Consider the following 22322-nt stretch of genomic DNA (forward strand, 5'->3'; position numbering starts at 1 on the left):
GGGGGGGGGGGGGGGGAGAAGCGGGAGGGAAGGGGGATAGAAAGGAGAGGATACAAAGCAAAAATGTGAATTAAAAAACAAAACAAAACAAAAAAACAGGAAAATGGATTTTTTACATTGGAAGCAAATAAGTTTGGGGGTTTTAGTAGTAATATATGGTGGGCTACAGTATAGAAAGCATGGAAAAAAAAGACAGGATCATTGTAAAATCATCTTTGTTCAACAAGTTATGAATAAAGTGCATGTACACTGAGAAAGCTGGTATCAAGTTTAATTCACTCTTACCTTCAAAATTTACTTTTAAAATGAGTTTACTGTAATATAAATATCAAAAAATAGCCCTAGAAGACACTGATATTTCAGAATGTTGTTGGAGTCGAATGCTTACATCGGATTCTTTTCCTTCTTCTTTTGCCATTAATAATTACACTTGTTATAGTGCAAACTAAATACTATTGAACAGATGATTGTATTTTCCTCACAAGTAGATTCCACTTTACTGACTGGACTTCCCTTGAAAGGTACAGTAAGGCAGTAAGTTTCAATGTATGAAATATACACTTACAAAATATGTCCTTGCTTCTAAATATTCACTCTTACCTCTTCTGCTTGCATCATTTTGAAAACCTCCCCGAATTCAGAGTTTTCTCCTGTTCCAATAACTATCCCCTAAAACAAACAAAAATAAAGCCAGATCTGAAATTTAATTTTAATGTTAGTGGTTTCTCTTGACAGCTTTGACTCAAACAGTGGGCAAATGCCACTTAGCTTGCTATGATTCTTAGCTTTGTTTATAAAAATAATTCTTGGCACAAGTAGGAAATATTTTTGCTAAGAAACATTTTGCCTCTGTAAAACAAGCTGCTACTCTGTCCACTACTGAAGTAGAGTAACAAAACTCAAAAAGGGTAACCACTATCTAACAGTAGCCAAAATTGCATTTTCAGTTACAGATTTTCAAACATGTGAATGTAGTTTTAGAAGTAAAATACCACATCTTAGACAGAAGGGTTTCCCATCACCTAGTCCTTATAAATTTGAGCTCTCCTGGCCCTAGATTAGTCTCCAGTGTGTCAAAAAGCACCAATGAGAAAAGATCTGCAGTGTACCACAGTAAAGTCTTCCTTATTTCCAGTAAAAATTTCTATTTTTATTCCATTTCTATTCTTTCAGAAAACTCAAAATATACGTAGCTATTAAAGTACATTTCTCAATTGATAGGTAAACTTTAAAACTGAGAACTGCCTTCAAATAATTGAAACATGGAAAATATTCTTCTCTATTAATAAAGATTTTACCTTTGCTTTTCCACATCTGACCAACGTTCCCATGAAAGCAATATTGCTCCTAGAAGTAAGGTCTCCATTGGTTGCTGCTGGCTGAGGAGCTGTAGATTTAGAGCAAGGAGCTGTCTCACCTGTGAGACTGGATTCATCAATAGAAAGATCCACAGCCTTTAAAAACAAAATACATGGGTTAGGTAAAAAGCATAACAGTCTTCTGTAAGTAGTTAGAAGTGTTAAGAAGTTTCCCAATTTTGACAATTAAAAATATATCCAATTTATTCATATGGTAAGAAGTCATGACACTATCAACCATATTTTAAGGATCAACAAGCTCTCACTTTGAAAAGTCTATGTTTACTTAATTTTATATCCATGATTGTTTTTTTATAAAACATTCAAGATGCATTGTCACCAAACAAAATAATGAACTGGGAATGCAAGTGCACATATATATTATCCTCTCAAGTCTTCCTCTGTCTACTTCCTCCTATCAGGGTTCATTAAGAATTCGCTAACAAAAAGCATATTTCATATGGTGTTTTTTGTTCACAAAGTGTCTACAGGGACAATACTATTCAGGCAACAGTCAAGTAGACTAGAAGAAGAGAAGCTGCCTTTTTTTTTGTTTTACGTTTTCCTTTTGTGGGTTTTGTGGTAGCATGTTGGGGGAGTTAGAGAAGGATTAGTTAAAAATGAATTATTCTGTATTCATCAGCTGATAGATGAAGAAAATTAAGCTTGTGCTCTATAAATAAAAAATAGCTTATCAAAATATAAATTGAAGAAAAACGTCTTCCCTCAACTGACATCAATTCTTACATATTTATCTACTGACTTTAGCCAAAGCGTGAATCACAAAATCCTGTTCACAAAATTTAAGTAAAATAATTTTGTACTATTAAAAAGTATAAAGCCACTATTGGCGACCATACCACTAAATTTCAAGATAACCTTCTCATGAAAAATAGTGTTAAAGCATGAATAAAACCCAACTGCCAAAACTCTTTCAAAGGATATCACTTACAAAGAGTAAGAAGCAGTTACATTGCACTATACACAACACTATAGCAGATCACTCCAAGATTTGAGCTGGGAGTTTTTTTGGTGTTTTGTTTGGTTTTTTTAAATGGCATGATAACTCTGATCCACTCTGATTCTAGCTGAATAATAAAATGAACACAGGCAGCTAGATGAAAAATTACTTGGCCAGTGTTAAAAAAGGATAGTACCTTTACTAAAGTGCTTTCTGATCTGTCAAATCCCTCTAATTCCTGCTATTCTCTCACACAGTTACCAGGATAGTACCCATTTTAAAAAGATAGATACTGCAATCAGTAAAGGAAAAGGGACACTTGTGAAAAACTGCAATGAATCTTTCAGTCAAAGCCATAAAGAATTATTAACTCCAGGTAGCTCTGTAATAATTTTGTATTTGTTATGTATTCCTCAGATACCAAGCAGAAACAGGATGAAGGTGCCACTTTGCTACTAGTCAGATTTAGCCACAAGCTCTGAAATATCTATCATCACTACCAAAAGGAATTGTGTTCAAAGCCTACACTGTTACGAGTATGTTAGTCCTTGATGTAATATTCTGGCTTTAGCGAAGATTACCATAAAACTTGATGGACCGCTCATTAACGTATAGAAAACTTAGGCCAGGAACGGAAAACAAGATTGCCCCTGCAAGATTAGATCAGTGAAGAAACTTCTTACGTATACGAAAGGCTGTAGAAAGTAAACTGTGCCTGCTTTCATTTCTACAATTTCCTAGGACAGACAGCATCAATCAGAATATGCTGAAGAGATCATAGAATCATAGAAAGGATAGAGCTGGAAGGGACCCTAGAGATCATCGAGTTCCAAGCCCCTGCCATGGGCAGGGACACCTCCACTAGAGCAGGTTGCTCCAAGCCCCATCCAGCCTGGCCTTGAACCCCTCCAGGGATGGGGCAGCCACAACTTCCCTGGGCAACCTGTTCCAGTGTCTCACCACCCTCACAGCAAAGAATTTCCTAGTTCTTTATCTGAAAAGATGATTTCAATTTTTTTTAAAACCCACCACTCCATAACAATACCCAGTACAGACAAGATGAAAATAAGATGACACACTCTTATTTTCAAATGATCTGCAAGAGTAGCTGAGATAACGATGGCACAAATTTTTATCTGGTGTAGGGCTAACAACAGCTGAGAAATTTCTAATTCTGTTTCTGCTTTCCTTTGTAAGAGGTCCAGGCATGCTACTATTATAGCACGCCATAAGCTGCTGCAACACCAGTGCTATATCCATGCAGAGACTACACAATTGCTGAGGGAAGGAGAAAGTGTTTGCACTCGCAAAAAACAAACCCACTCAATTACTAACGATGCTACAGGGGCTAACAACAGATGAGCCAGACAAATTTCTCAAGAGCACCACAAATTTCTCTCAGAAACTAGCTCGTTCAGGCTTTGTCTATAAAACGAACACTGATTAATCCAGTATCAATCACAGATACACAACTCATCATATCCAGAAATTACTTTAACATGATAGATAGCCCAAATATTAGGAAACCTGAGGATCTGACAGAAAAGTAACATGACATTATTGAACCAAAACCATCAAAATAAGCGAGATGAATATATATACATTCCAGTTCGCTTTTAGAGAATCTGCAAGTACTATTATAGCACTACTGCTTCAACTCAAACACTTCCAGCCGTGCTAATGTTACAAATTAAATATTTAGGAAACTAGAAAATATAACAATGCACACTGATGAAAAAGCATCAGAGAAAATATTACACTGGCACAATTTCAAATTTTTTTCTAAATATTCCATTATCTGAGAACACTGAAATTATACCCTAAAGATTAATGTAAATTTGAAAAATCCCCCAAAACATCTGCCAACAGCTGCCAAAATATCTTATCATTCAGACTGAAAACAGTCAGTTTACAACACGTTTAACACTGAGGAAAAAGTACTCAACTAAAAGTTTCAAAAATGCATTACTACATAAAACTGGAAAATTCTTTGTTACGTGCTACAAAAAGAAACCATATATTTTGTTAAGAATGCACAATTACATGTGGAAAGTACTTATTTCAGAATTTCTATCAGAACAGCTGTGAATTCCAAACAGTAATAATTACTGTAGTTCAGTATTCAGTGGCTATCTTCTCTTCCCCTCTGTCCCACAAAAACAAAAGTTGTTAAATATTAAAGCAGCCTTAGGTATATACCTCAAATAATCGTAGATCAGCTGGGACTCTGTCTCCAACTGACAGGCAGACAGTGTCGCCTGGGACCAAGTCTCTTGCAAGGGTGTGCTCCACCCGACCTTCTCGTACGCTGCAGGTAAAAACATGAAGAGCAGTAAGAATCTCTTCCCTGGCATTTTGCTCCAGAAGAACATTCACACCGTTGACTACACACCGCAATGTTACTGGTTTCAGCAAAATAGGATTTCTTATTTGCTGCTTGTTTCTTAGAAGTTACACATCAGTAACATCGTTTGAATGTGGAGTAGTTTTTTAGGCTTATAAAACAAATCTTTAAAATGAGCAAAAGCAAAGCTTATTCTGTGTCAGAAGTAAGTTCAGTAAAACCTTTTTCATTTACTCATTTCAGATTAAAGTTATCATGACTTAATTTAGGACTGAAAGGACAGACAGTTACATACCAATGGCATTCTGGAGGCACAAGTTTACTAAGCTCTTCAAGAGATTTTTCTGATCTGTACTCCTGCAGGGACATTTTAAAAAAATAAAACTTAACATTTTTATAACAGGCAAAAGTTAAACATAAGATACATCTACTGAAATTTTTCTTATTAGTATAGTTGTATTAAAGTAATATCCCAAACAGTAAGATAAGAGATGCCCTTCAACAGTTCTATGTTAGATATTTTAAAAAGCAAGTACAGTCCAAACTCCAAAAAATTTACAGATTGCCTATAGGCATTTCTTCTGAAAGAATAGCAGAGGTCCTCTCTATTTTTCCTCAATATCTTCAAGTCTTTGTAATCCTTGTAGTAATGCTTCTAAACTCGGTGCTCAGGCACATGATTAAGTTCTACAGTTTAACAAGGTAGTACCAAAAATACTGTGTTCATGCTCTTAGTCCCTCCCTGAAGAACTAAGGTCACACAACTCATCTCTAACTCTATATATAAAGCACAAAGCAATTTTGTTTTAGGTACACATTGAGTAAAGCTGTGCATCTACAGAATGAAAACAACTCCTTTATGACAGGAAACTACTTGAACACAATTTTATTATATTTTAATTTCTGTACAAAAACTGAAGCCAGAGCTACATTTTCAAAATCTATTCTATATGAAGTTAAATATTTAAATACTTCTACACTGTTTATTCTAAGTGCTTCTTTACAAGCACTCTTTTATGGCTGAGTATAATACCAAAGCAGATGCATAAATGTCAATGTAGTTAAAGCAGATGAATCCTGCACTTTAGAAAAGACAAAAGACTTGGATGAAAGCACAGAGCTCTCTACCCAACCATTCACAGCTCAATGCATCAAGACAACTACTTCGCTCTTATAAATAGAAGAGTTTACATAAAAGCAATAATCTCATTTGGACAACAGCTGTCTTACCTGAACGAAGGCAACTGTAACAACAATGAGTATTGCCTGCAGGAAAACAAAAGCAGGTGAGATAAATGAATTCCAAATGGCCATGAAAGTAAGTGATCATATTTGGTTTTGCTTTGCCATAGTTGTTACTACACAGTAACAATATTATTTGGAAACAAATTTTCTCATGCTCAAAATCCCTCAGTACCCCTTGGATCTGTTATAAAAGTGATGCTAAATGTGATCTACTTGCATCTGCTCTAGTGATGTTCAAGAACACAATAACCTGATTTTACTAAAAATAAGATTAATAACTAGATAGTGATTTTGAAGAACTGCTCCGTGTTTCTGGGCAGTGAGCAAGAGACAGCAGTGGAGAAAGATCCATGACACATTTAGGAAAACTGGTCTGAATGTGAATGGCATTCTCTGTGAACAGAACAAAGGTTAGGAACACGTGTTAACTGCTGCAGAGCATCACAGATGTGTTTTCATTCAAATAACCAGATAAACAGAATGACTAAGAATAAACTGAAGACCAGAGATAAGGTAGCAAGCTGAAGAACAGGTCTGGAGCCAGAAAATATCCCAGCAAGTAGAACAAGAGGAGGATGAGACTCAGGAACTCAGCCCAGGACTCAGGAGGAGTGAGACAGGACACAGAGTATACCCCAAACAGCCAAGATGTCAAAGATCCCAAACAAAAAAAGCTAAAAACTACTTCTCATTAGCAATAATCCAAGCTAAGTACTGAGGCCTCAAAGCACACCTTCATAGTCCCCCCTATCACATACAATTCTGGTCACACCACTTCAACATAAACATCACGGGGCTTCTAAGTCCGTGATGTGAAAGCGAGTGAATGAATGAAATGTATTACAGAAACTAACAACAATCAATTTTGTGTAAAGTAAGTATCATCTTCCCCTTCAATACACTCTCAAATTGAGTTTTGTTACATTACCTGAATTTGTTACTCAAATTGAGTCGTTACACTGATTTACTACACAACCATAAGACAAAATCTGTTAATTAAGCCTTTAATGTACTCACAGGAACTACTAAAAAATAACCAAGATACTACCATTTTGCAAGAGAAAAACACTCTTGAAGAAACCTTAACAAAATCAAGGATAAATCCAGGAAGTCTGCCTTATTTTTGATACTAGCGTTAGCCTCATCAACTGAGTAACAGGGTAAATAACAGAGTAAATAACTAAATCTTTCCACGGAGTACTTCCATCAGAGCTACACACGTTTCTTTTGGAGACAATATGATCTTCTCCAGTTCGTGCTCCCTGACACGGCTTTGCATTCCTACCCTCACATCAGTCTCTCGACTTGTGTCTACATGCAATGATGTGCATCAAGAAGCCAACAGCCTCCAAATGGGAAAAGGGAAGTAATTGTTTTAATTATTATTTTTTTTAAAATCTCCATCAGTTCCCAGTCCAGATCAAAACGCTTTACAATACATTTGTACCAGCAGAGGTAATAAGATGGCAAAAGCTGCTCAAGCCAGCATTGCCACCAAAAGAAATATGTCGTTGATCTTCAGCAGCGAATTAGTTTTGTTGCTAAGGCTCCGAGCAAAAAGATACAGCCACAGAAAAATTGCACTATCATCTGAAAATGAAGGAAAAAAACCAAACTTTTTGCTTTTGTAGAAGCAAACTTCTACAAAAAAAAAAAAATATCATTATTTCAGCTTCTGTCTTCCATCTGCTATTTCTAGAGAGTTCAGGTTACACTTCCTTTTCACGTTTGAAAAGATTACATCTTTCAAGTAAATTAACAGAAGGCTTATTTGGTTTCAGTTTGAAATTAAAGCATAATTTAAGACTAAATTTACATAAGAGACACCAAAAATTGCTTCTCTGAACAAATGCCTAAGGACAGGCATTTCAACCAATGCAGATGCAAGATGCAGCAAGATAACTATTCATTGGTGTATTTTGATATGTATTACTGCTGTCAGTCAAGAAAAAAACCCCACCAAAATCCAGTCACAAACTAAATAGATTTAATGACAGCATATAAATCAAATCCATTAATTAGAATCAAGTTATCCCATCCCACACTGGCATTCACGTGACGTTGACAGTACACGTGATTGCACATTCTGAAGTACTCCCAACGAAGATAAAATGTTAGTTCCTTACCACAGTGATACTGACAGCATCATCAAACTGATGCATTAAAACACTGATGACTGCAGATGCCAGGAGAAGCATAATAAGGGGATTTTTAAACTGAAACGAAACAGAACAGTAATTCAGCAATATACTTGACAGAAAGACCATTTTATCTATCCCTCAAAGCACATCCGATCTATTTTTGAAACATATTATTCTACAGTTAAAGTATTTCTAACGTGCCAGTACAAAGAAAATCTGAGACTATGCAGTTCAGGTTTTTACTTGAGGGTGTTGTTTTTAACTATCAAAGACCTTGAAGAGACCGTATTCAATACATAACAGGAAAAAACTGTTCCTCACATTTCTCAATTCACATTTTTAAGACAAAAAGAATAATCTCCTATATTTGTTTATACTGCATTTAAACATAATTTATACATACAAAAAGAAGCCTGAAATACATTCAGCTTATACTGAATATATTTATGAGATTTATACTGAGGCTTATACTGTCCCCAGCAACTGACCACTATCAAGGCAGCAATATATTTCATAACTTTCAATTCATGATTTATTTTTTTACAAGATACCAGTTTTCCTTTTAGATCATATGCTTTCTTCAGATTTCTAAAGCTCAAATAATAACAGATTTTGCTTCTACATGACAGCGGGTTGCTAACACAGTCATTTTTTGGAGAAATGGTACAAAAAAGAACACTCCCCCAATTAAAGTGAAGAACATTCTAAAAGCACATGATAAGCCCATTCAAAGCAAATACGTATCTTAATAAATCCTACCTAAAATAGGCTTGGACAACATGCTTTAGAAATGTTCTGATGCATCTGACTAATCTGACACTACACATGGGAAAATAAAGCATTAATGCCAGAGGACAGCTAGTATGTAATCAAGTTCCCACTGCTAACATCAGCAGAGCACTGAATATCTTTTTAGTCACTCCCAAATAAAACAGTTCTCTAGAATTAGCCATCTATTGCTTCAGGGTTTACTCTACAGGTGCAGGAAACATTGGTCATAATGTTTAACATTAAAAATTCATCAGAAAAAAATCTTCCGTGTGAAAATTTGCTGTAAATATCTTGTGTAGCTGGGGGATGGCAGGGGTAGGCAGAAGGAAGTAGAGACACTTCCACACCATTTTGAGAAGCTGTATGCACTTTTAGATATATATGCATATATTTTTTTATATATAGATATGATAAATCACACTGATAGGGGGAAAAAAACCCCAACAAACAAACAACAAAAACCCCATACACTTGGACTTCTGACAGTTCTGCTTAATACCAGAATCAAGGCTGGCCCCACCTCCACCCTCAGCTCAAAGGCAGTGGTTTTGAGTTTTAAAATTTTCTCTATCAAGTCATTCATACTTCATGTTCCATTTAAATATTTACCAAGCCATATGCATTTGTGTCTGACCTCAGTGCGATTCATGCTCAAGTCTTTGCCTACAGGGAACTTTACTCTGCTCCTCCAGCCCACAGGCTAGTTTTGAGTGGTACCCTTTGGCTAATTATAAACATACATTCAAGAACTAATCATGTAATTAAAACACTGGCACATACATAAATAAAAGTTTTTCCAATAGGTAAATTAGACAGAAATTATACAAGTTGCAATTTTCTGTTCTACTACAGTTTCCCCACTTTTATCAAAATATGTTAACGCACACAAAAGCTAAATAATAAAGAGCAAAACTACTGAAAAGTATTAAAACCAAAAAGCAAAAAGGACAAAAATCTTAACCTGGGAAATATATTTTTTCCACAGTGGTTCATCTTCACTAATATCAAATTCATTCCATCCATGGAATGCCCGTCTATGACAAACTTCACAGTTTTTTAAGCCATTCTGAAGATTAGCCTATTAAAATACACAAAAAATAACACAGTCAGCAATTACAATAATAAGCTAGACCTCAAAATAAATCCCAACACCAAAATATATAGCCTCAGATTATACAAATTTGGCCAACATCAGAAAGACAAGTTTGATACTAATGTTTGTACAACAATAAAGGCTAACTCACTACTATTTTAGAACTCAATTTGGCAATTCTTAAGAGATCAACAAAAAATTCAGAGAAGAACTACAGAAGCAGATGCTGTTTCACATCTCTAAACAGTTGCTGATCTTCCCTGCAGAAAGCTCTGCAACAAGCCAAACCGTGGGCATAGTTCAGACTCTTGAAGATTATGTCAGGAATTCAGTTATTCAGCCAAACGCCAGCAATAGCTTCAAAGTCTTGAGCTACCAATGACCAGCATTTATCGCGGTGTAGTCTCAAGCAGCCAAGCATACCAAAAAAAGACCATCTATCATGAAAATTAACCCAGATTCAATGGTTCATAAATCTGTCCATGGGAAGCTCTCTCAATCCTGTTCCTCCACTTAAAATGAAGGCTACCAAAATAAATTAAGGACATTAAGGATTCCTTAGAGAAATGGAAGCAGTAGCTACGAAAAACAGGACAGAATTTTACAGGAAATCTAGGATTTTTATTAACAAAAAGCGATCTCCAAAGCATACAGAAATCCAAACATTTTCAAGTTGAATGTCATTCCCCCCCCAAATACCCAGTTTTTTTGAAAACGTTAGAAATTCGAGCATTTCAAGTAACAATTTAAAAATCAACATGCTTTCAGAAGCAGACAATAGCCAATACCAAACTGCATGATAACGCATAGACTTTCAATGACAAGATCTGTCCTTAAGAAACATCAAACTTATTGTTTGGTAAACTCAGTGCATTATTAAGAGATGCAAAACCACTTACTTGCAGAATGCTTGCTACTTCATCAACTGGCAATTCACTTGCTTTTTTTGAAGACAGTACAGGAATCATTGTCTCATTGTCACCATCAGGGATTTTTTGAAGACGTGCAACCTAAGAAACAAATTCAAAGTCTGAAGGGAAGGAAAGCACTAACATTTAATTTCTAACAACATATACCAGAGCAATACAGTATTAATGTCATTAAAAGGTAGTTTTTGATAACCATTGCACTTTAAAAAAAATATATATCTAAAATTCAGCTTATTTTCATGCAGTATCACCTGTAATAGCAAAAGAAAACACTTAACATGCAATTGAGAAGACTGATTTCTGTAACAACACGTTCAGTGATGACAAAGATCCTAACAGTTAAATATATTCATAATCCATTAGCTCATTATCATCAATACCTGGTCAGAAAGTAATCACTCCAGATAAATTTCACTCCCTGCCCCTACTTTCTACTCATTACTGAAAGTGATCTAAGCAGGCCTATTTACATTTTCTTGTATACAGGGACAGGAGAACCAACATTAAGAAAACCTCAAACAAGAGCACAGATGCGAGTCAAGTCATAAAACTTGACTGCAGTTCAAAAGCCTCAAGTCAATGCTATAAAAAGTAATGTTTTCCTGTAATATAAGGAAGTCAAAATTTCGTGAACTGTAGAACAGAGCAATAGCAACACTGATTGCACAGCTCAGTACTACTTTGATTTTTAATGAAGCTTCAGAGTTTCTAAATTCTTGCTTATTAAATGAGAAGCTGGAGTGATACTCTTTCCCCCCCCCCTCATTAGCTTACTGCACCCATAATTAATATCTCATCCATTGTGCCACACACACTTCCCCCCTCCATTAACTGGAAGATACCTAACATGCAAACGTGCACACCACAGAAATGGTTTGCCCATTATACTTGCATAGAATTTGAATAGGTGGTTTTATGCTTTAAAAATAATGACTGTCTTCTAGAAAGCTCCTCTACGGATGCTGAGGCTTAAAATAAAAGATAAAGTACTTCAAGATGACACTACATTAAAAGATTCCAGCATTTTTATGCCCTAAAAAAGGAATGACAATCTTCATTTTCTATACTGCATGCTGCTTGCCATCTACTCAGATACGACAGCTGAGATAAATTCAACGCGCTGTTTGTTCTTCTAGCTGCTTACTTAAATAGACTCCACAAAGACTTCATCCCAGGGGCCCATGGGAACAATGAACAAAGGTGAAAGTGCTACAGTTGGAACTCACAGGCTTTCACTTTCAAGAGAAACCCTTGGAAATTCTACAATTGCCATGTAGTTCCCAATGAAACAGGAAACCAACAAAAGTTGCTCCTTCCCTGCAAATAGAAGAAAGCAGGTCTAGGGGCTAGGATGAGAAATGGAGTGATATGGCACGTGCTTTTGAGTTCCTGGGCAGGCAGGATGGCAGATGGAACAACTGCACCTTAACAATGTGTTTACTGGCCTCCAAAGAGGGGGAACCCCTTGGATCCCACTCTATGGCCTCAAACCAGCAGGACTGAGCAGCTGGGGTGCAGCTCAGCACGGGCCAAGGACAGAAGCTCAGCTACGTTCTGCCACACCTCCACTCCAGTTCCCTTATTTCATTCCACTGAAAGAGCTTTCTTTTGTTCTTCACTATCCTTCCAATGATGCATTTATGCAAAGACCAGAGTTAGAAAGTCTGTGGCCAAATTTTTATAGAGTATTACAAAATATGTGACTTAAATATGCTTTAGCATTGGTTAGGTACTTAATGAAACGTTAAGTATATAAACTGATGCAAGTCATCTTTTAAAGTGATGGAGAATACAAAATGATGGAGAATACACATTATTATACACTACAAATATATACATCTATAAAAATTATCTAGCAAGTTATCATTTCCAAATACCTTTACACATTTCAAATCGGACAAGAAATTGAGACAAAAATATTTCAGACATGGTTCAAAACATGAACAGATTTTTCTGTCTTAACATACGTATATTTAAAGTATTTTAAAAGCACTATTACTTTCAATATCAGAAAGAAAACAAAATCATGAATATAATTCTGTTCCCAAGAAGGGGTCTTTTGACAAAACCCAACCCTCACAAGCCCTTAGACCAAGGTTACACTGTTCTGGCCCAGAGGGACAAACACGTGCTCAACAGTTGAAGGCTTGTCACAGAACACATCACAAGACTCCTTCTACAAAACACAACTATTATTAAAGCAACTTAAGCTGACCACAAGAGCAGCAGAATGGCAGGTTTTTCAGTTACGAAGAATACAAACATTGTGACCCTAAGCCTTATAAAATACTCTTTGGTGTATAGAAGTTCATTTCCCTACAACTTCATCATGGGAAGCCATGGACCATCATGACCACCCAGCCTTCCACGCGGCCAGCCAGCCCGTGGTCAAGCACACCACCACCTTCACAGCAGCCATGAAGCACCCCGGGCTCACGAGGTTCAGCCCCTGGGAAGAAACAGTTTCATTCAAATTCACCTATCCTGCAATTAAAAACACACCCAGTTACAGCTGCTGTTAAGCTTACATATACAAAACAATATTAAGCTAAATTACTTCAATTCTCAGGAAATTGCGGCTGAGGATGATGACTTTGCATACTTTAAATGGTAATACTTAATTTTCTTTGGATTTTAACCTTGTGTTTCAGTTTTCTCAGACTACATACTTTTCTAAACTAAACATTCACCTAGGATTTTGCCACAACCTCCCCTCTTTGATAAAACCCCACCGAAATGCTAGCTCATGTTTCTTCCTTAAGGTTTCCGATCCTAAGCGCCAGCTTTTGATTTTTATTGAAAATAGAAACCACATTCATGGTATTAGCCACCACCAGCTCAGGGCTGAAAAACCATTAAGCCTAAGTGCTGTTTCAAAACAAACCCGCAAACATATGAGTTTGACCAAGATGACTCCGCATTCTCAACACAAATGCCAAGCAGCCCAGCTTTCCCAGTAAAAGTTGGCAGGAATGAACCAACAGCCATTACAAATTTTAGAGCTGGGTAAATTCTTTTTCCCCAATACCAACTGACATGGCTGCTAAACACAAATAACTATTTCAAAAACAATATGTAACCAATCATTTCCCTAATATTATCAATTGCAACTTCAGAAAGTCTAATAACAAGCTTTTTAAGGATATTTTAGGAAGTTAAACAAAAATGTTAAAGTAGTCTCAAAGATTAGGCTTTTCCAAATAAACCTGCATTAGCACAGAACAGCGCTACAGCAAAGCCTATTTGACAACCTTTTTGTGACAGACTCAAAAAGGCATTTATTTTCAATGTGCATTTCATTCATATTATCTCCCACTTCTACGAACAATCCTGTACTGTACACAGTGAAAATATCTCCAGAGAAAATCTGGTATAGGATTAAGAAGTAAGGGCTCAGAAGATCTTTTAATAGCCAGCTCCTTTTCCTAGAGCAAAATTACATATCATAAGACAATTCTGGAGGATCTTCATCTAATTTCTCAAAAACCTCCACAATCTGCATAGATTAAACTACACTCCTAGTTCAGAAAAGAACAGTTTCAAATATCTAACTTAGCCACCAATTAAATTCAATTGTTTAGCCAACAAGAAGCTGCTCACTGTTTCCTTCATTGCTACCTTCCAATATATGAAGTGGGTTACACCAACAGATTCAGGTCCAAAAAAATAGTTGAAAAAGCACTTGCTGTCTGCTGGAACACAGTGACTATCCTCAAGCAAATAATTTTGCTTTTACTATATAATACTTCCAAAGCAAAAGAAAGATGACTTATTCAATACTGTTGGCAAGTGCTCTACAGCCCTTTGCACTGCTGCCCAGATCTGCACGCTGGAGATCTCGGCTTCTGCAACACCCTTTAGCGTACCCAACAGAGACTATTCCCAAAACTATAGTGTTTCTATATTAAAGGAGTCAACCCACATATACTAAGATGCCTTCCCATCCTATGCTGAAATTAATTTTCTAGCATCTATCTGCTGATATCTTAAAACACTTCAGTAATTCATTGCAGGCCAAGCTTAATTGGCCTAAGAAACTATACTGGCCTATGCTGCTGTGTCAAATAGGCAGCACATACAGGACCACTGAAGCTTTTGGAGCTGTGACTACAGCTTCCCATTGCCTGCTCGCAGTTAACTCTACCAAGGAACAAAGCAGCAGGATGCCAGCTAACAAAAATAAACAGCTGCCTCAGAAAGGACTTTTCTTGGACCACTTCCAATGTACACACTATGACTTCTAGACCAAGAAACACGCATCAATCATATGACCACGGAACTGTGACCAAAGCTTGTTTATCAAAATTAACACAAATTAGCCTGGAAGGCTTATACTACCAGAAATTCAGAGTTCCTTTGTGTTTTCTCTCAAGAAAACAATCTAATTAACCAGCTAACAGTTATGTGCTACTGTTTCTTCTTCCTCGTACGCTACAAAATTCTGCCTACCCTCTTTCTACCATGACTGATGCCAACAACCTACTATTATCGTGCTATTTCTCAGCTTATCAGGAACAATCCATTATCAATCAGCAGGACTCACAGACATTGAGATACTTTCACAATTATCTTTTTGAGGGCAAATTTTAGCTCTGCTTCGCCTGAGAATGCAAATGGCAGGACCTACATTCACTGAGAACTGTCTAAAAATTTAGAACGTTCTCATAGCAAAATCTATTTCTAGACAAACTTGTGACCAAAATGTTTTACCTAACTAGCTAATATAAAGTCCTGTAAATGTTACATGCAGTTACTCAACCGACCTACAAGTGCAAAACACAAAGGTGGCATAAAAACAAAACTACTGAGAAAAGTGAGGAGGGGGGGAAGTTTTAAAAAAAAATGGCAGTTGAGTTAACTAAAGCAAAATACTGATTCTTTCTTTGAGAAGTTTCTTTAGAAACCTGAGAGATAAGAACGCATCTGGGTTTGGGCACTCTACTTTCAGAAAGAACCGGTTACCACACAAGAAGTCCCGCTGGCAAACTGCAGGTTAGTAGAGCCAGTTTTTGGGAACCACTCTGACACAACTGGAAATGTAAAAAGATGACTGGAAGCACTGACTCTGCGTGCTTTCCAATATGTACTTCTTAACCACACTTATCACTTTCTTCTGAATCTTCCCATCCTATCAGCTATCTGAATAGCTGATTCAGTCAGTTTGAATCTACCCCCACCAGTCCCTGTTAAACTGAACCCCTTTCAAGCCACTACAAGTACTACAAAGACCTTTTGACTTGTTTGTAGTGATCAACCTTATTGTTGTAAGAGCAGCTAATGACCCACACCCGGGTAATATGCCTTTATCACAAACAGCATGCAATTGCCACTGAATGCTGCCATGTCTAATCAATAGTAAAATTAATGAATACACATTGAATCCATGTGTAATTAATCAATGTGCATTTAAACTTAAGTATATGTACAGTATGTTGTCTTTTCCACTTGAGATATTCCCTGCACCTGCTCAGGAACTGTAGCTTTATTTATGAGATAAGGATATTAGACCGTGTTGTCCAAGGAACAACTTCAAAGCCCACATACCAGACCTGACTGCTATCAGCGAGTGATTGATGAACCCGCACTGCGAGCAAAACCTCTTCAGAATACTAGTGAACTCACGGCACACGAGTTCTGCAGTGTGCCATGCCCTGACCAAAGATCCATCCAAAGCTCTATCATCTCAGAGTTCCCAGCATCAGAAAGGACATATGATTTATACCTTGCTCTCGCCTTTTCTGAGTTATTAATAGCGATCTGCATTGCAAGCATTTGTGCCTTTCTTACTGGGATCCTGAAAGACTCAGTACTTCCTCACCCACCATAAGAATTATCTTTCATTTTTACATAACTTCCTTGCACTGAAAAAAATGATAGTGTTCAGCAACATAATAAAGTTTTGTTTTCGACTGAATGCAAAACAGATTAAAGCTTACAAACTCCTCATTTCCTGAACTTTACATATGATCAAACTATATGTGATCTAAACTAAGCGGTTTAGAAAGCTCAGATCCTACTAAGCATGCTCTTCTCCAGTTCTGTGCAATTCAGAGCCAGGATGGCAGAGGGGTAACACACAGACAGAGCAGCTACCTTAGATATCAGTGCACAGGGCAACATAATAAAATACCAAGCGTTTACCTCTTCTGCACTGTCTGGCATCCTGAAAGTCACAGGGCTAAAGATCAACTAGATGTCAATGGGCAGAGAGGCCCGAGTCTCCATGTGTGTGCACATGGACTTGGAAAACTGTTTCCACTAGACAAAGACTCTTGGCTGTGAAAGGTCTTTAAGGAAAGACAAGAGCATTACTTCCATTCTGGGTACAGCCTGTCAGTTCCGTCAGACATGAAAGATCAGTGCAAAGTCTCTTCCTAATTGTTAGGACATGGCAGCTAGAGGTTTTAGAGATCCAGATCTTTAATTGTGTTATTGTCCATCTTCAAACTCTTCATTTAAACAGGTCACAACTCAGTATCATGACTATGATTCCACAGAGTCACTTTCTACCAGCAACCTTAAAAACCATGTACCACACTAGATTTCTGCCATCTTTGCATTCCCCATTTGTTTAGAAGGCAAGGTGCTCCTAGAACCTCAATACAGGGCCCAGCCACAGAACAAGGACCACGTGGTGACAAGACACAGCAAAAATCCAAGCACACACACACAAAAAAAAAGCATTAGGCCATTAGGCACACTCAATAGTTACAGTTTAGCCCTAGACCAACTGCACACCCAGAAGCAAACCCTGGACACATAGCAGGATTCCAGAAGAGGAGGCAGGGTGGAGAAGAGCATGCAAAGAGCCCTCAGACCATTCTAGAACATGTAATACTCCACATGGTTGTGACTATGATACAACTTCCTTCGTGAAATTCTCACAGATCTGAACAGGAATTATATCTCCAGAGAAATTCATTAGTTACTTTAACAAAGAGAAGCACATGGAAGTAGCTGAGTGTGGTGGATACAGATTTAATAAAATAAATAAAAATCAGTGCAGCCAAGTTCACAATCTACAAATGCAGACAAGCTACAAACTCACCTTGATTAAGTAAATTCCATTATTTCATGTCTTATTCTTGGCTTTTGAACTAGTTTTTTAATGATGTGCAAAAAATTGGAAGTTAATTCAGGAAGACTTCACCTATACAGACTGCAGTGATAGAGTTGTTTGTACCTCACATCTGATTACATCATGAAGACTGATTACTTCCCGTATTCTCAATTAGCAATTTCTTTAATGAGTCTCAAAGCCCTGTGAATTTAAATATGAAAAATTCTCCGATACCGTGACTGACCAATAAACCCCAAAACCTGAAGGCTCAGAGGAGATGGACAAGGGCGATGCACCCAGGAAGCTCAGGAAATAATGTGGGGTGTGACTAACCACAGCTGTCACAAAGACACTAACTTCACCTCAACACAATGGGGACTGGAGGGTGGCCTTTGCTTTGGATATAAACAATTATGTCAGTTGAGTGCATCAACTAGTTGTGTAAATGTTTCTTCCTGATTTCATCAAAAGACTGTGAAAGTCTGAGTCAGCCAGCCCAGCACGGGAGATGTGCATTTGGCTCAGCCCAACATCTGCACTGAACAACCAACAATATTTCAAAAGAGAGCAACAGCCTTGAGCTGGTCCCAACCCACTTACTCCTTTCCAGTGACTGGGGATGCCCAGTGTCATGACGGTGATCATATTATAGAGACTGGTAATGGGAGTCAGATTGGTATTGTGATTGAACTGTGTATTGCAATTTCTTTCTTTTGCCAAGCATAACTTACAAAATATACCTAAAACATAGTACATATGTATAATTCTGCTAAATCAGAAATCCCTCATAACATCAAATATCTTCAAATACACACAACTTGATATTAAACATTACATCCTCTATACAGGGATTATCTAAAAGAACCTGGTCAGAGAGTATTATACTCTGACAAGTATCTTTATGGGAAGTAATGCTTATTTCTTACAGCAACAATTAAAGTGCCAACACTCATCCAACATAAACATCCACGACCAATTTGCAAAAAGAGCATTTTACTTGCCACTGCAAAGAGCTGTCCCTTCCCACCCCCAAAAGGTTGAAGCCTGCAGACTAATGAGCCACTTGTTTTCTACCAGCCACTGTTTGCTCAGGAGAAGAAATACTTTTTGAAAGCTTTGAAGTTACTGTCTACTGTCTTCATTTAAATGGACTCCCTTGGAAAAGTGCGATGATTTTCCACTTCTGGGGAAACAGCTGCAGCAGCCCTGTACTCTAATATTCAAAGAAATTTGTTCCTGTTCATCAGTATTTTAGTTTAAACATTTTTACCAGGAGACCCCACATCAAAGGAAGTGCACACAGAAAAGTTCTTTCTCTAAAAAAGCCAGAAGGAAAGAGAAACACTAATTTGCATTAATGAGTTCTCCTTGCAGAGTTATTTCTATCCTTGGAGGTCACAAAGTTTCAGCCCCTTGCTATTGTGTTATTTCATAAGACTTTACAGAAAGGGGACAATAGCCAACCTGGCACAGACACTACCCATTAACCAAAGAAATATAAACGTCCAAATTATGAGAACAACCTGCTAAAGCTGTCCCATAAGCCTGAAAAAAACTGCTTTATATTTGAATACTATTTCAGCACTGCTTAGGATTTTCACCATGGCCAACCACCAGCCATAATGCAGAACTATACTCCTTGGTACACAACACTTCCACACTTCTGACCACCTGAGAAAGAGAAATGTGAATACTGGCACTGACCATCTTGAATTTCAAGGGCTGCCCAATCTTAAAAGGTGTAAAATATTTAAGAAAGAGATCTATCCCCAAGCCCATCTACTTCAGGCAATGTAATAAAGGCTACAATGCTCCGTTTAACATCCAACTTACTAACTCTACAGTAGACTATCAAGCTCAAGAACTATTTTAAAGTACTAAAAATACTTAAGTAATAAAAATATCTTCTACAAAAACACTTCTCCAATAAACACATCTCCACAACCTGAAAAATATGTTACTCTTTCAAGATGTTTCCCCATGTCTTCTTTAACTTGAAAAAATAGAAAGGAAAGTAGGACAGCTAGTTCAGCTGAGGCTACCAGCACAACAGTAAAGCTGAGCAATTTTCTGTAATCGTAGTATATTCCATGTGGTTATCTTGCAAGCCTTGTGAATGACAACTGCCTGCTCTCTAGCCAGAGAAAATAATTCACAAAATTAACGATACCTTAACCTGACAGCAGTGCTGTAGATTGTAGGAGTAATGACAACAAATATTCAGACTAAACTCCCAACACCATGCCTGTCCAAACCACCTTATCTTCCTTTAGCCCATTCATATAGTTATATAGTTGAAACTAAAGAATGCAAAACATTCAAATTTTGTATTCAACCACTACAAAGTATTTACCATTTAGAGCATTTCTATACACTCTGGAGGATGTACTATGATGAATTTAAAGCCTGGTTGCTGAATGCTTTGAGGTGGCATCAAAATTACCAAGAACACACTGACAAACACACCAGACCAATCTGTGTTTGATTGGCCAAAACATTCAGCTTTGATTCTTCCTGTTCAAAAAAAATTCCTTGAACACTGGAAAAGTCTGCCTGAACGTTTCATACATTTGTCATTATTTATTAATCAGAAGAACAAAAAGATACAGAATCCTAAGCACACACCAAAATGGCCAAATCAATGCTAATGCCCTGATGAAAGCAAAATTTACATATAATAGAACTGGGTCAGTTTAGAAACACTGGAAGAGAGCACCGGTGGGCTCTCACTTGACTGAAGCCTTTTAGAAGTCGAAGGCCAAAAGTCTTTGGGCCTAAATATCAGTCATTTATCTTGCCAGAGAGTTGCTAACATTCTAGGAGAACATTTCTGCTTAGAAATAAGATTATATGGCTCCTCTCCAATAGTCTGCTGCTATCTCATAACACTTGGAACTGCTGAGTTCTCAAATTGAAGGATGCACTTGAACAGCAACCACTAATAAAAAATTTTAACATCCTGTGATACACTATTACTGTATCCGTGACATGTGCAAACTTTAGTTGTCATATAATTGTATTAAGCAAAAAACACCAGTAGAAATATTTGCTCAGTATTTATTTGAATAAAATAACAAACGAAGCTCCAAGACCCAACCGTTGATTATATCCTTGACAGCTCTACAAGTTACTTCATAATGTGACAAAATGAAATTCTAATTAAGAAGATCCTGAACTTACTGTTTACAGCAGTTCTCAGGACCAAGTTAGTGGCAGTGCTAATTTAAATGCAAACACAACTCACTGCATAATTACTCTACTTATGGTAATAAGCTTTCTTATAATTAGTATCAAAAAAGCAGCAACATTGTACTCACCAAGCTTTTCTTTGGTGAGTTATGTATGCAGAAAAGAAGTCCTGCAGAAAATTTATAACTTAAAAATATATTAAAAGCCTTTGTAAAAGATTCTGTAGGCTGCACCTGCTAACCCATTATCCATTTTATACTTTAAGTCTTTAGAGTAGAATGTTTACAAAACAAGTAACTAGAAACAGATGCTTGTCAAAAATTTATACCTTAATTATTTTATTTTCCTTCTCTTCTCTACACGGTAACTTTATCATTCCTTCCAGCTTCTACAAACCACACTGAAAATGTCACTTCTATCACTCAGTGTCAATTAGGTATCACCTGAACTCTTCCACCAATTCAAAAGCAGGTCTCAACTAAAACCTATTTATTAACTTATTCCACTCTTGCAAAATTCCACCATGATCTATGGGTGAATTTACACTGAACTGAAACTAAGGCCACATAAAGAAGTGAGTCAGGCTAATGGTCTGCTTATGCTAAAAGGAGGTCTCACTGCTTTGTCCCTCACTGGTTTTTGACATTGACCAGATGCTTCATGAGCCCGCTCAACTTACTAATTCAACAGAAAGCTGTCCAACAACAGGGGGCAAGGGGGAAGAAGGGCTGGGCTAACCCTCTCCCAAGCTAGAAGCCAGACAAACTCAACAACCACGACAGCCAACACAACACATACAGCAGGAACACGGCTGAGAGTAGGATCTTCTCTCACCAGTCATGAGACCACTTCATTCAGTCCTATAGAAGAGCGTCCCAAGATGACCACACTCTTGTCGAACTCCTCACCAAAAAAGCAAGCGAAAATGTTTGTTACTGGTTTGTTAAATTAGCTGCCCTGAGAATTGTCTGTATTTTCCTTACACCACTGCTTTTTCTGACTCATTAAGAGATTATGCCATAGAGTCCCCACATAAAGGAGCTACAAAGATAGCAAAATAATAAACATACATACTGCGATGTCTGAACTGAAGCAGATTCCACGATAAACCACTTCGAGATTACTATAGACTAACATTTCTGATTTATCTGCACGTGAAAAAAAGGGAAAGACAAAAACTATCTAATGCTCCATCAACCAGTCAAACTACAGATTAAAAGATGATGCCAAC

General features: G+C 37.2%; 1 protein-coding gene across 4 annotated transcripts in view; it reads right to left on the bottom strand.

The window, feature by feature from the left end:
* Positions 1 to 22322, bottom strand: part of ATP2C1 (ATPase, Ca++ transporting, type 2C, member 1) — a 72158-nt gene that overhangs the window by 23438 nt on the left and 26398 nt on the right. For all 4 annotated transcript variants that reach the window (XM_014937766.1, XM_014937767.1, XM_014937769.1 and 1 more), the window contains 8 exons: positions 10813 to 10923; positions 9782 to 9898; positions 8035 to 8124; positions 5894 to 5929; positions 4959 to 5020; positions 4519 to 4627; positions 1299 to 1454; positions 601 to 669 (listed from right to left, as the gene is read on the bottom strand). In XM_014937766.1, coding sequence (XP_014793252.1) covers positions 601 to 669; positions 1299 to 1454; positions 4519 to 4627; positions 4959 to 5020; positions 5894 to 5929; positions 8035 to 8124; positions 9782 to 9898; positions 10813 to 10923 — 750 coding nt within the window. The remainder of the gene's footprint in view (positions 1 to 600; positions 670 to 1298; positions 1455 to 4518; positions 4628 to 4958; positions 5021 to 5893; positions 5930 to 8034; positions 8125 to 9781; positions 9899 to 10812; positions 10924 to 22322) is intronic.

Source organism: Calidris pugnax, unplaced genomic scaffold (genome assembly GCF_001431845.1).
Source record: "Calidris pugnax isolate Ruff unplaced genomic scaffold, ASM143184v1 scaffold11, whole genome shotgun sequence".
Taxonomy (NCBI): domain Eukaryota; kingdom Metazoa; phylum Chordata; class Aves; order Charadriiformes; family Scolopacidae; genus Calidris; species Calidris pugnax.